The following is a 15,298-nucleotide window of genomic DNA, read 5'->3' on the forward strand; positions in this document are numbered from 1 at the left end:
TGGAGGGATGTGTAAACAAGGATGAGAATTTTAAAATCGAGGCGTTGCTTAACCGGGAGCCAATGTAGGTCAGCGAGCACAGGGGGTGATGGGTGAGCGGGACTCGGTGCGAGTTAGGACACGGGGCAGCGAGCACAGGGGGTGATGGGTGAGCGGGACTCGGTGCGAGTTAGGACACAGTTTCTTAACTTGCTAACAGCTATCTAATCTGCTTTTCTCGCCCCCCGACCCAATCTTTTTCCGACATCCTCTCCTGAAAATGCTGCAACACAATACTGCTACAATAGGATGATTTCTGAATTTTACATTGCATGCTTTTGGGTAGGGAGGGCACACCTGACTTTGGCTAGCAGTATCTCTAGTGTTGCACTGGCTGATTACTGGCCAGACCTATAAGCATTTGTAATTGAAAAATGTCTGAACTGGATGGCTTTCTTTGTGTCTATGCCTTTCTATCTGTCAGCCATGGCTCAGTGGGTAACACTTCTTTCTCACCTCTGAGTTAGAAGGTTGTGGATTCAAGTCCCACTCCAGGGACTTGAGCACAAAAATCTCGGCTGACACTCCCAGTGCCAGTACCGAGGGAGCGTCGCACTGTCGTAGGTGCCATCTTTCGGATGAGGCATTAAACCGAAGCCCTGTCTGCTCTCTCGGGTGGATGTAAAAGATCCTGTTGCACTATTTCGAAGAAGAGCAGGGGGAGTTCTCCCCGGTGTCCTGGCCAATATTTATCCCTCAATCAACATCACGAAAACAGATTATCTGCTCATTATCACATTACTGTTTGTGGGAGCTTGCTGTGCACAAATTAGCTGCCGCGTTTCCTACATTACAACCGTGATTACGTTTCAAAAAAATTGGCTGTAAAGCGCTTTGGGACATCCTGAGGTCATGAAAGGCGCTATATAAATGCAAGTCTTCAGAATGTTTTTGTTTAAAATCTTTTTGGTGGCCAGGATCGACGATTTGAAATGTTGATGTACGCAGATTGACAGACCAATGGATAATCAAATGTAAACTCCCTGATTAATGAATGAAATATTTGGAGTAATATCCTAGCATTATCTCGAGGTGTAGCATCTTCTGTACTACCAGTTTGACTATCGACTTCAAAGAAATGTCTAGAATGTAAAAGGCTGCCCTGGCTTAAAACACAAATAAGGTTAGTCAGCCTCCGCTCTGGCTGGAAATCCAAACTCCATGGACGTACTGCACATCATCCAATTATAATATTGCATCATGAAGGTCTGCACAAATCTAATTTACCAGCCATCCTGTTGCTTATCAAACTTATGCAAGAAATAGGTTCTAAAAATAGGATTCTTCCCCTTTGGCAACTGATACTATTCTTTTTTAAAACATTATACTCTCAGTATATTGCCGGGTCTCACTGCTTCCATGTCTATTGAATAAGTAAATAAACCTGACTATCTGATTTAACCTGTACATATTGGTCATAAGAAATAGGAGGAGGAGTAGGCCTTTTGGCTCCTCGAGCCTGCTCCGCCATTTAATAAGATCATGGCTGATCTGATCATGGACTCAGCTCTACTTCCCCGCCCACTCCCCATAACCCCTTACTGCCTTATTGGTTAAGAAACTGTCTATCTCTGTCTTCAATTTATTCAATGTCCCAGCTTCCACAGCTCTCTAAGGCAGCGAATTCCACAGATTTACAACCCTCTGAGAGAAGAAATTCCTCCTCATCTCAGTTTTAAATGGGAGGCCCCTTATTTTAAGATTATGTCCCCTAGTTCTAGTCTCCCCCATCAGTGGAAACATCCTCTCTGCATCCACCTTGTCGAGCCCCCTCATAATCTTATGTGTTTCGATAAGATCACCCCTCATTCTTCTGAATCCCAATGAGTAGAGGCCCAACCTACTCAACCTTTCCTCATAAGTCAACTCCCTCATCTGATATTATGGGGTATTTCCCACCTCGAAAAAATCAAAGGAATGTGGTGCAAATCAATATAATTAGAGGGTAATTGCAGACCCCAGATTTATGTCGTTTTCAGATCCGAGGAGATTTGTAGGTTTACATAGAGTCTACAGCACAGAATCGTGGCGGAGATGCGGTGAATGTTTGTGGCGGAGGAGCGGCGAGAGATTGTGGCGGAGGTGCGGCGAATGAGGGTACGGGGCCCAGAAGAGCCGAGGGCCCAGGGACAGCACGGGCCCAGCCCACACTGTGCGATATGTGCGCGCGCGAGGTCCATGCAGCAGAGCAGGTCTCTAGTCATCCTGGTTAACCCTTGCCACTGGACCAAGACCTCGCTCTGTCAAGCCCGTGTGGTGGCTGGTGTGCAACGGTCACCCCACGTTAAAAAAATCCCCCCACAGGCATCTTCCACCCCCTCAATTGGAGTTCAGGACTGGAGCCGATGATGATGATGAGCACAAAAAGAAACCATTTAGCCCAACTGGCCCATGTTGGCGTTCATGCTTCACATGCGCCTCCTCCCATCCCTCTTCATAAGAACAGAAGAATTAGGAGCAGGTGTAGGCCATACGGCCCTTGATGCCTGCTCTGCCATTTAATAAGATCATGGCTGATCTGATCATGGACTCAGCTCCACTTCCCCGCCCGCTCCCCATAACCCCTTATCCCCTTATTGTTTAAGAAACTATTTCTGTCTTAAATTTATTCCATGTCCCAGCTTCCACAGCTCTCTGAGGCAGCGAATTCCACAGATCCACAACCCTCTGAGAGAAGAAATTCCTCCTTATCTCAGTTTTAAATGGGCGGCCTCTTATTCTAAGATCATGTCCTCTAGTTCTAGTCTCCCCCATCAGTGGAAACATCCTCACTGCATCCACCTTGTCAAGCCCCCTCATAATCTTATACCTTTCAATAAGATCACCTCTCATTCTTCTGAATTCCAATGAGTAGAGGCCCAACCTACTCAACCTTTCCTCATGAGTCAACCCCCTCATCCCCGGAATCAACCGAGTGAACCTTCTCTGAACTGTCTCCACAGCAAGTATATCCTTTCATAAATATGGAAACCAAAACTGCACGCAGTATTCCAGGTGTGGCTCACTCTGGCTCGGCTCTCCTGCATCTCCCCATGTCGGTTTGTAGACCGACATTAGCAGCGGCCACCACTGGCGGCCGTGTCTCCAGCAGCCTAGGCCCTAAGCTCTGGAATTCCAACCCTGAACCCCGCTATCTCCCCCACTTCTCTGTCCCTCCTTAAGGCCGATTTCTTTGACCAAGCTTTTAGTCGCCTGTCCTCATGTCTCCCTCTCTGGCGTCAATTTTTGTCTGATTACGCTCCTGTGAGTGCACCTTGGGACGTTTTACTACGATAAAGGCGCTATTTAAATGCAAGTTGGTGTTGTTGCCCAACCCCACGACTATCCTGTGAAAGGGGGAAGGGCATGCCTCCCATTGGCTCACTGAGTTTATCCAGTCAGTGGCCGAGCCATACAGACCGCCAAGGTCCCAAGTGTTCCGTTGATGGAGCAAGAGGGCCCTGACAACAGGCCTCAGCTGTCTCTCTCTCTCTCTTGGCTAGTGAGGAAGAAAAATCAGCCAGGGCTCCCCTCGTAATTTCTATTCAGCCGTGGCTCAGTGGGTAGCACTCTTGCCTCTGCGTCAGCAGGTTGTGGGTTCAACTCCCATTCCAGGGCAAAATCCAGGCTGACGCTCCCAGTGCAGTACTGAGGGAGCGCCGCACTGTCGGAGGGGCGGTACTGAGGGAGCGCCGCACTGTCGGAGGGGCGGTACTGAGGGAGCGCCGCACTGTCGGAGGGGCAGTACTGAGGGAGCGCCGCACTGTCGGAGGGGCAGTACTGAGGGAGCGCCGCACTGTCGGAGGGGCGGTACTGAGGGAGCGCCGCACTGTCGGAGGGGCGGTACTGAGGGAGCGCCGCACTGTCGGAGGGGCGGTACTGAGGGAGCGCCGCACTGTCGGAGGGGCAGTGCTGAGGGAGCGCCGCACTGTCGGAGGGGCAGTGCTGAGGGAGCGCCGCACTGTCGGAGGTGCCGTCTGCTCTCTCAAGTGACATAAAAGACCCCACCGCACCACTTTGAAGAAGAGCAGGGGGAGTTCTCCCCGGCGTCCTGCGGCCAATATTTATCCCTCAATCAACATCACTAAAAAAACAGATTATTTGGTCGTTATCACACTGCTGTTTGTGGGAGCTTGCTGTGCGCAAATTGGCTGCATTACAATAGCATCACAACTATAACATCACAAGTACTGCATTAGCTGGAAAGCGCTTTGGGATTTCCTGAGGTCGTGGAAAGACGCCATATAAATGCAAGTCTTTCTTTTTATTCAGTGAGCGCACCCCCCCACCCCACCCCCCCGCCCTTAACTGGAAGCTGTATAGCCTAGAAACTGGATTGTGCCTGAATTGTGACGCATTCCTGCTGCAGCGCATTCCTGGGGCAGTGCATTCCTGGGGCAGCGCATTCCTGGGGCAGCGCATTCCTGGGGCAGTGCATTCCTGGGGTAGTGCATTCCTGGGCCAGTGCATTCCTGGGGCAGCGCATTCCTGGGGCAGTGCATTCCTGGGACAACGCATTCCTGGGGCAGCGCATTCCTGGGGCAGCGCATTCCTGGGGCAGCGCATTCCTGGGGCAGTGCATTCCTGGGCCAGTGCATTCCTGGGACAACGCATTCCTGGGGCAGCGCATTCCTGGGGCAGCGCATTCCTGGGGCAGTGCATTCCTGGGGCAGCGCATTCCTGGGGCAACGCATTCCTGGGGCAGCGCATTCCTGGGGCAGTGCATTCCTGGGGCAGTGCATTCCTGGGGCAGCGCATTCCTGCGGCAACGCATTCCTGGGGCAGTGCATTCCTGGGCCAGTGCATTCCTGGGCCAGTGCATTCCTGGGGCAACGCATTCCTGGGGCAGTGCATTCCTGGGGCAGCGCATTCCTGGGGCAACGCATTCCTGGGGCAGTGCATTCCTGGGGCAACGCATTCCTGGGCCAGTGCATTCCTGGGGCAATGCATTCCTGGGGCAGTGCATTCCTGGGCCAGTACATTCCTGGGCCAGTGCATTCCTGGGGCAGTGCATTCCTGGGGCAGCGCATTCCTGGGGCAACGCATTCCTGGGGCAGTGCATTCCTGGGGCAGCGCATTCCTGGGCCAGTGCATTCCTGGGGCAACGCATTCCTGGGGCAGTGCATTCCTGGGCCAGTGCATTCCTGGGCCAGTGCATTCCTGGGGCAACGCATTCCTCGGGTAGCGGTGATGCTGCATGCGCCTAATAAGGCCAGCGGCAGCACCACGGGACATTGGCCCGCCAGCATTATCTGCTTATTACTGGCTGGTGAACTTTGTTGGCGGGCGTCCGCAACAACAACAACAACTTGTATTTATATAGTGCCTTTGGGCTATTCTGTTGTGGCGGGCGTTACAACCGAGCTCATTCCGGTCCGCACCCATAGACCGCACGCACGCCCTTTCAAATCAGCAAGCAGCAGGAAACCTGGCTAGATTTCCCCCTCTCGTCCTGGACCAGTAAACTGAGACCAACCGTGGCTCCACAAGTAGCTGCGATCGACTCAGAGCACGGAATGAACAATGAACCGTCCGCTCTGCATACTTTAGTTACACCCCGGGTCCTGCATCAAGGCAATGAGCCATTTGGGCAAGAGCTAGGTTTTTCAGTCATTGACCGTGAGATCTTTGGACAGGCTTGGCTTCGTCTGCTGCGGTTTCACAGCAGAAGCAAGCCTGAGTCCAGACGTACGTGAGGGAGAGCTGCTATTAAATTCTCAAGTGGCTCAACTGGTTGCACCTGACGCTGTGGTTTAATGGGCAGCAGTGTTTAAATCCCACTCCAAGGACTTGAGCACATAAATCCAGGCTGACACTCCCAGTGCAGTACTGAGGGAGCGCCGCACTGTCGGAGGGGCAGTACTGAGGGAGCGCCGCACTGTCGGAGGGGCAGTGCTGAGGGAGCGCCGCACTGTCGGAGGGGCAGTACTGAGGGAGCACTGCACTGTTGGAGGTGCCGCCTTTCGGATGAGACGTTAAACCGAGGCCCCGTCTGCTCTCTCAGGAGGATGTAAAAGATCCCATGGCACTATTTTGAAGAAGAGCAGGGGGAGTTCTCCCCGGTGTCCTGGGGCCAATATTTATCCCTCAATCAACATAACAAAAAAACAGATTATCTGGGTCATTATCACGTTGCTGTGTGTGGGAACTTGCCGTGCGCAAATTGGCTGCTGTGTTTCCCACATTACAACAGTGACTACACTCCAAAGAAGAAAGACATGAATTAACTGGCTGCAAAGTGTTTTGGGTTATCTCTAGACTTGACTATTCCAACGCACTCCTGGCTGGCCTCCCACATTCTACCCTACGCAAACTAGAGGTGATCCAAAATTCGGCTGCCCCATGTCCTAACTTGTACCGAGTCCCGCTCACCCATCACCCTCTGTGCTCGCTGCCCTGTGCCCTAACTCGCACCGAGTCCCGCTCACCCATCACCCCCTGTGCTCACTGACCCGTGTCCTAACTCGCACCGAGTCCTGCTCACCCATCACCCACTGTGCTCGCTGCCCCGTGTCCTAACTCACACCGAGTCCCGCTCACCCATCACCCCCTGTGCTCGCTGACCCAGTGTCCTAACTCGCACCGAGTCCTGCTCACCCATCACCCCCTGTGCTCGCTGCCCCGTGTCCGAACTAGCACCGAGTTCCGTTCACCCATCACCCACTGTGCTCGCTGCCCCATGTCCGAACTTGTACCGAGTCCCGCTCACCCATCACCCTCTGTGCTCGCTGCCCCGTGCCCTAACTCACACCAAGTCCCGCTCACCCATCACCCCCTGTGCTCGCTGCCCCGTGTCCGAACTAGCACCGAGTTCCGTTCACCCATCACCCACTGTGCTCGCTGCCCCGTGTCCTAACTCACACCGAGTCCCGCTCACCCATCACCCCCTGTGCTCGCTGACCTCGTGTCCTAACTCGCACCGAGTCCTGCTCACCCATCACCCCCTGTGCTCGCTGCCCCGTGTCCGAACTAGCACCGAGTTCCGTTCACCCATCACCCACTGTGCTCGCTGCCCCATGTCCGAACTCGCACCGAGTTCCGCTCATCCATCACCCCCTGTGCTCGCTGACCCATGTCCTAACTTTCACCGAGTCCCGCTCACCCATCACCCGCTGTGATCGCTGCCCCGTGTCCTAACTCGCACCGAGACCCGCTCACCCATCACCCCCTGTGCGCACTGACCTACAGTGACACCCGGTTAAGCAACGCCTCGATTTCAAAATTCTCATCTTTGTTTTCAAATCCCTCCATGGCCCTCGCCCCCTCCCTATCTCTGTAATCTCTTCCAACCCCACAACCCCCCGAGATGACTGCGCTCCTCTAATTCTGCCCTCTTGAGCATCCCTGATTATAATCACTCCACCATTGGTGGCCGTGCCTTCTGTGGCCTGGGCCCCAAGCTCTGGAACTCCCTCCCTAAACCTCTCCGCCTCTCTTTCCTCTTTCAAGATGTTCCTTAAAACCTACCTCTTTGATCCAGCTTTTGGTCACCTGCCCTCATTTTTCTTTACGTGGCTCGGTGTTAAATTTTTTATCATGTAATACTCCTGTGAAGCGCCTTGGGACGTTTCACTCTGTTAAAGGCGCTATATAAATACAAGTTGTTGTTGTTGCTGTGAAAGACACAACAGAAATGATAGTCTTTTTCTGAAGTGATCGATAATGTCAATAGTTGCTACTGTGCTGTGTGCACCTGTTCACACCTACTTCCCTTCTCATCTTTCTTTCTATAAATACTTAATCCCGATACAATGAAAATGCTTCGTACGCCTGTTCATGGACTACCATGATCATTCAGCTCTGCCCTTACCAAGCTCTCCATCCAATCCACTGCATGCATTTCAAGGTCTATGTCCTCATTTACAAGTTCCTCCACACTCCCACCCACTTAGCGCAAAGATCTTCTCCACCAGCCCTCTGACTCCAGATAAGAACATAAGAAATAGGAGCGGGAGTAGGCCATAAGGCCCCTCGAGCCTGCTCCGCCATTTAACACGATCATAGCTGATCTGATCATGGACTCAGCTCCACTTCCCTGCCCACACCCCATAACCCTTTATCCCCTTATCGGTTAAGAAACTGTCTATTTCTGTCATAAATTTATTCAATGTTCCAGCTTCCACAGCTCTCTGAGGCAGCGAATTCCACAGATTTACAACCCTCCGAGAGAAGAAATTTCTCCTCATCTCTGTTTTAAATGGGCAGCCCCTTATTCTAAGATCATGCCCTCTAGTTCTAGTCTCCCCCATCAGTGGAAACATCCTCTCTCCATCCACCTTGTCAACCCCCCTCATAATCTTATACGTTTCGATACGATCACCTCTCATTCTTCTGAATTCCAATGATTGGAGGCCCAACCTACTCAACCTTTCCTCATAAGTCAACCCCCTCATCCCCGGAATCAACCGAGTGAACCTTCTCTGAACTGCCTCCAAAGTAAGTACATCCTTTCGTAAATATGAAAACCAAAACTGCACGCAGTACTCCAGGTGTGGCCTCACCAATACCTTATATAAATGTAGCAAGGCTTCCCTGCTTTTATACTCCATCCCCTTCGCAATAAAGGCCAAGATACCATTGGCCTTCCTGATCACTTGCTGTACCTGCATACTATCCTTTTGTGTTTCATGCATAAGTACCCCCAGGTCCCGCTGTACTGCGGCACTTTGCAATCTTTCTCCATTTAAATAATAACTTGCTCTTTGATTTTTTTCTGCCAAAGTGCATGACCTCACACTTTCCAACATTATACTCCATCTGCTAAATTTTTGCCCACTTACTTAGTCTGTCTATGTCTTTTTGCAGATTGTTTGTGTCCTCCTCACACATTGCTTTTCCTCCCATCTTTGTATCGTCAGCAAACTTGGCTACGTTACACTCAGTCCCTTCTTCCAAGTCGTTAATATAGATTGTAAATAGTTGGGGTCCCAGCACTGATCCTTGCGGCACCCCACTAGTTACTAATTGCCAACCAGAGAATGAACCATTTATCTCAAGTTCTCTGTTAGTTAGCCAATCCTCTATCCATGCTAATATATTAACCCCAGCTCCGTGAACTTTTATCTTGTGCAGTAACCTTTTATGTGGCACCTTGTCAAATGCCTCCTGGAAGTCCAAATACACCACATCCACTGGTTCCCCTTTATCCACCCTGTTCGTTACAACCTCAAAGAACTCCAACAAATTTGTCAAACATGACATCCCCTTCATAAATCCATGCTGACTCTGCCTGACTGAATTTTGCTTTTCCAAATGTCCTGCTACTGCTTCTTTAATAATGGACTCCAACATTTTCCCAATCACAGATGTCAGGCTAACTGGTCTGTAGTTTCCTGCTTTTTGTCTGCCTCCTTTTTTAAATAGGGGCATTACATTTGCAATTTTCCAATCTGCTGGGACCTCCCCAGAACCCAGGGAATTTTGGAAAATTACAACCAATGCATCCACTATCCCTGCCGCTACTTCTCTTAAGACCCTAGGATGCAAGCCATCAGGTCCAGGGGATTTATCTGCCTTTAGTCCCATTATCTTACTGAGTACCACCTCCTTAGTGATTGTGATTGTGTTAAGTTCCTCCTTCTCTATAGCCCCGAGACTATCCACTGTCAGAATATTGTTAGTGTCCTCTACCGTAAAGACTGATACAAAATATTTGTTCAGAGTTTCTGCCATCTCCATGTTCCCCATTACTAATTCCCCGGTCTCGTCCTCTAAGGGACCAACATTTACTTTAGCCACCCTTCTCCTTTTTATATAGATTATAGAGGACCCAACCGTAATGTATTTGCTAAATGGGTTCTTTGCTTAAGAATTCATGGCAACACATTGCTATTAAGAACTAGTTGGTTTATTAGCAAAAGGTTTAACAATCACACTACACATTACCAGTTCATCCACCGGGCTCACAACCACCTGCCCCATCGCAGATCCCCCGAACCCAACTGGCCGGGGTTTTATTGAGTCTTGTGAACATCAAGTGACTGGTTAAGCCACTCCCAACTCAACAGCTCTACCAACCTGTGAGCATCCTCCAGACGTCCCAAAGCGCTTTACAGCCAATGAAGTACTTTTTCAAGCGTGGTCACTGTTGTAATGTGGGAAACGTGGCAGCCAACTTACGCACAGCAAGCTCCCACAAACAGCAATGTGGTAACGACCGGATAATCTGGTTGAGGGATAAATATTGGTCCTAGGACACCGGGGAGAACTCCCCTGCTCTTCTTCGAAATGGTGCCACGGGTTCTTTTACGTCCACCTGAGCGAGCAGACGGGGCTTCGGTTTAACGTCCCATCCGAAAGACGGCATCTCCGGAAGTGTGGCACTCCCTCAGTACTGCCCCACCGTCAGTGCGGCGCTCCCTCAATACTGCCCTTCCGACAATGCGGTGCTCCCTCAGCACTGCCCCTCCGACAGTGCGGCACTCCCTCAGCACTGCCCCTCCGACAGTGCGGCACTCATTCAACACTGCCCCTCCGACAGTGCGGCGCTCCCTCAGCGCTGCCGCTCCGACAGTGCGGCGCTCCCTCAGTACTGCCCCTCCGACAGTGCGGTGTTCCCTCAGTACTGCCCCTCCGACAGTGTGGCGCTCCCTCAGTACTGCCCCTCCGACAGTGCGGCACTCCCTCAGCACTGCCCCTCCGATAGTACGGCGCTCCCTCAGCACTGCCCCTCCGACAGTACGGCGCTCCCTCAGCACTGCCCCCCGACAGTGCGGCACTCCTTCAGCACTGCCCCTCCGACAGTGCGGCGCTCCCTCAGTACTGCCCCTCCGACAGTGTGGCGCTCCTTCAGTACTGCCCCTCCGACAGTGCGGCGCTCCCTCAGCACTGCCCCTCCAATAGTACGGCGCTCCCTCAGCACTGCCCCTCCGACAGTGCGGCGCTCCCTCAGCACTGCCCCTCCGACAGTGCGGCGCTCCCTCAGTACTGCCCCTCCGACAGTGCGGCGCTCCCTCAGCACCGCCCCTCCGACAGTGCGGTGCTCCCTCAGTACTGCCCCTCCGACAGTGCGGCGCTCCCTCAGCACTGCACTGGGAATGTCAGCCTGGATTATGTGCTCAAGTCTCTGGAGTGGGATGCGAACTCAGAGGCGGGAAACCTCGAGATTTTTGATCAGAAAACGGGAGAAACAGGTTCCAAAACCCTTCTGGACATGTGGAGCTGTGTTCATTGTTACGACATCAAAGCACACTATATTTTACACTGTACTGAATGAATCTCGCTCTTAACGCCGTGGCTCAAGTCATATCCCGCACAGAGTTCACAGTCGCCTTCTCCAACCTATTGTTCAAAATCCTCATCTTTACATCTCCCAGTGGCCTCCCTTATCCAGCCCTTTGTCCTAACGTGCACCCTCTGTTCCACTGTCGCGTGTCCCCCCACCCCGCACTCTCCCTTCGCTCCATCACCAGTAACAGAGCTTTCAGCCAACACACCACCGAACCCTGACACTTACTCCTGAAAACTCTTTCCCTCTCACCCTTTTGCATGGATTCACAGAGTGGTACGGCACAGAAGGAGGCCATTCAGCCCATTGTGCCTGTGCCACCTCTTTGAAAGAGCGATCCCGTTCGTTCCACTCCCACCTGCTCCTTCCCCCATAGCGCTGCAATTTTCTCCCCTTCTTCCAATTCCCCTTTGAACTCTGCTCCCACCGCTCTTTCAGGCAGCGCGTTCCAGATCACAACAAGAAAAATTCTCCTTATCTGGCTCTTCTGCCAATAATCTTATATCTGTGCTCTCTGGTCACCGACTCTTCTTCCGCTGCAAACACTTTCTCATTATTTACCCCATCATCATTTTGAACACCTCTACTAAACCTCCCCATGACCTTCTAATGCTCGAAGGGGAACAACGCCAGCTCCTACAGTCTCTCCAACTCACTGAAGCACCCTGTCCCAGGCACCATTCTGGTAAATCTCGGCACTTTCTCTTTTTCCAAAGCTTTCTCAGGATTTACCTCTCTGATGGTGCCTTCGGTCACCTTCCCCGGCACCCAGTGCAGGACTGAGGGAGCGTTGCATTATTCGGTGGAGCCGCACGATAACGCAACCCACCACCCCCCCCCCCACCGCAACCGTCTGCCCTCTCAGGTATAAATATTGGCCCCAGGACACCGGGGTTAACTCCCCCTGCTCTTCTTCGAAATAGTACCGTGGGATAGAAACATAGAAAATAGATGCAGGAGCAGGCCATTCGGCCCTTCGAGCCTGCACCGCCATTCAATATGATCATGGCTGATCATTCAACCTCAGTACCCCTTTCCTGCTTTCTCTCCATACCCCCTGATCCCTTTAGCCGTAAGGGCCACATCTATGGCCCTTTTGAATATGTCCAATGAACTGGCCCCAACAACTTTCTGTGGCATCCGCCCGAGAGGGCAGACAGGAGCAGAAGAAGTTCTTTGGCTGCAAAGCGCTTTGAGACGTCTGGCGGGCGAGAAAGGCACTATACAAATGCTAAGTCTTTCTTTCAACGACTCGTCCAAAAGACGGCCCCTCCGACAGTGCGGCGCTCCCTCAGCCCTGCACTGGGAGTGTCAGCCAAAAGATCCCACGGCCGCTATTTGAAGAAGAGCAGTGGGAGTCCTTCCCGGTGTCCTGGTCAACATTCTTCCCTCATCCAACACCGCCAAAACAGATTAACAGGTCCGTTATCGGGCTTGCTGTTTGCCTACGCAAGGACTGTGTCTACATGTCAGTAAGTAATTAATTGGTGGCTGCAGAAACAAACGATCTTTCTCTCCACAGGGTGCTCACTGCTTTGCCAGCGCCGGCTCATATTTTGTCATCTGAACCGGGGGGACTCTAAATATAAGTTGTTATTGTCCAACTGAACTGAGACTTGGCAGTCTCTGTCCCCAGTCCACCTGTCCAAAACTGGACGCCCGCTCCCCTCACACTAACCTTCTCCTGCGCTTCACAAAGTACTCAACTGGCTGTAAAACTGTGGCTCAGTGGACAGCATACTCACCTTCTAAGCCATAAAGTTGTGGGTTCGAGTCCCACTCCAGGGACTTGAGCACGTAAATCTGCAGTGCTGAGGGAATGCCGCACTGTCGGAGGTGTAGTACCGAGGGAGCGCCGCACTGAGGGAGCGCCGCACTGTCGGAGGAGCAGTGCTGAGGGAGTGCCGCACTGTCGGAAGTGTAGTACTGAGGGAGTGCCGCACTGTCGGAGGTGTAGTACTGAGGGAGCGCTGCACTGTCGGAGGGGCGGTACTGAGGGAGCGCCGCACTGTCGGAGGGGCAGTACTGAAGGAGTGCCGCACTGTCGGAGAGGCAGTACTGAGGAAGCACCGCACTGTCGGAGGGGCAGTACTGAGGGAGTGCTGCACTGTCGGAGGGGCAGTACTGAGGGAGCGCCGCACTGTCGGAGGGGCAGTACTGAGGGAGCGCCGCACTGTCGGAGGGGCAGTACTGAGGGAGCGCCGCACTGTCGGAGGGGCAGTACTGAGGGAGCGCCGCACTGTCGGAGGGGCAGTACTGAGGGAGCGCCGCACTGTCGGAGGGGCAGTACTGAGGGAGCGACGCACTGTCGGAGGGGCAGTACTGAGGGAGTGCCGCACTGTCGGAGGGGCAGTACTGAGGGAGCGCCGCACTGTCGGAGGGGCAGTACTGAGGGAGCGCCGCACTGTCGGAGGGGCAGTGCTGAGGGAGCGCCGCACTGTCGGAGGGGCAGTACTGAGGGAGCGCCGCACTGTCGGAGGGGCAGTACTGAGGGAGCGACGCACTGTCGGAGAGGCAGTGCTGAGGGAGCGCCGCACTGTCGGAGGGGCAGTACTGAGGGAGCGACGCACTGTCGGAGGGGCAGTGCTGAGGGAGCGCCGCGCTGTCGGAGGGGCAGTACTGAGGGAGCGACGCACTGTCGGAGGGGCAGTGCTGAGGGAGCGCCGCACTGTCGGAGGCGCCGTCTTTCGGACGAGACGTTAAAAGAAAGACTTCACATTTATATAGTGCCTTTCTCAAGACCAGCAGACGTCTCAAAGCGCTTTGCAGCCAATGAAGTACTTCTGCTCCTGTCTGCCCTCTCGGGCGGATGTAAAAGATCCCGTGGCACTATTTCGAAGAAGAGCAGGGGGAGTTATCCCCCGTGTCCAGTATTTATCCTTCAATCAACACCAAGAAACAGGTTACCTGGGTCATTATCACATTGCTGCTTGTGGGAGCTTGCTGTGCGCAAATTGCCATTTCCCACATTACAACAATGTCCAAAAGTACTTCATTGGCTGTAAAGCGCTTTGAGACGTCCAGTGGTCGTGGAAGGCGCTATATAATTGCAAAGTTATTTCTTTAAAGAAACCCCCGTGGCCATGAAAGGCGCTTTAGAAATGCACGTTCTTTCTTACCCCTGCTTTCGTAGCAAGGAATAAAGGTCAGTTTATCTGGCTCAGGTGCTGGGGCAACCCCTCAACCAGAGACTGAGCCTCACTAGACGAGAGCAACCTTCCTGCATGCTCCACAACAGACTCCCAGCACCTACATTAAAACTGAGTGCATGTGTTTGTGTGTGAGATTTCCCCTTCAAATATTTGGCTGCAAACAAGATGTACAATCGATTAACTAAATAATGTACTTGATTTTCTGGCACACATCATCCTGACGCTTAAGGAAACCATAACTCCAAAAAAAACACTTACCCGGTGACCTCATATCCAAATCTTCATAGTCCTCTTCAATCACATTTTTTGAGCTTTCATTCGTGAGTCTATTTCCCATTGGGTAATATTACACGGTGCAGTCTCAATCCAATTTCTTTTCGCATCAAAAGGTATTTCTGGGGGGAGGTGCCTCCTTTCTGCCCAGTCAATCCAAGCCCCCCTACACACACAATCACAGAAAGAGGGTCTGCGGAGATTTAAGTACAGGAGGATTTGCTGGGTCGTTTCTGCTCAACTTTCAAACTGTCTCTGTCGCTTGTCTGTCTCTCTCTCTCTCTCTCTCCGGCTGTGCTGTGATTGCAGAGTCAATGGAGTGCAGCCGCCACAGGGAGGGGACAAGACGGGACAATGCCCTGCCAACTCTGCTGGCGCTCTTAAGACACAAGGAAATCCGAGCAGCGCTCGGAGTCATTCACAACACCGCTTCTCGCACGTTTCCCAACTCCGGTTACACACAAAAGCGCATGTGTCTGTGGGGCACAGTGCTGGAAGTGACACAGTTTGCAAAGTGGGCAGAAGTTTCTGAAGCAGTGTCTGGGACTTTCTCGCTCTCTCTCTCTGTGTAAGAGGGTTGTATAACGCTTCTTTGCAAAGAGACACGCTTATTTTAAAATAAATGTTC

At 52.4% G+C, this 15,298-nt stretch overlaps 1 protein-coding gene across 3 annotated transcripts in view; it reads right to left on the minus strand.

Annotated features, from left to right (window-relative positions):
* The window catches only part of epoa (erythropoietin a), a 51,941-nt gene extending 36,857 nt beyond the window's left edge, over positions 1-15,084 (minus strand). Inside the window, exon 1 of one of the 3 annotated variants that reach the window (XM_070863134.1) lies at positions 14,656-15,084. In XM_070863134.1, the coding sequence (XP_070719235.1) occupies positions 14,656-14,734 (79 nt within the window). In that variant the 5' untranslated portion in view covers positions 14,735-15,084. Of the gene's footprint in view, positions 1-7,485; positions 7,706-11,977; positions 12,048-14,655 lie in introns of those variants that run through there. The other 2 variants (XM_070863135.1, XM_070863137.1) reach the window with 2 other exon arrangements.
* Between the last annotated feature and the right edge of the window lie 214 nt (positions 15,085-15,298).

Source organism: Pristiophorus japonicus, chromosome 20 (genome assembly GCF_044704955.1).
Source record: "Pristiophorus japonicus isolate sPriJap1 chromosome 20, sPriJap1.hap1, whole genome shotgun sequence".
Taxonomy (NCBI): Eukaryota; Metazoa; Chordata; class Chondrichthyes; family Pristiophoridae; genus Pristiophorus; species Pristiophorus japonicus.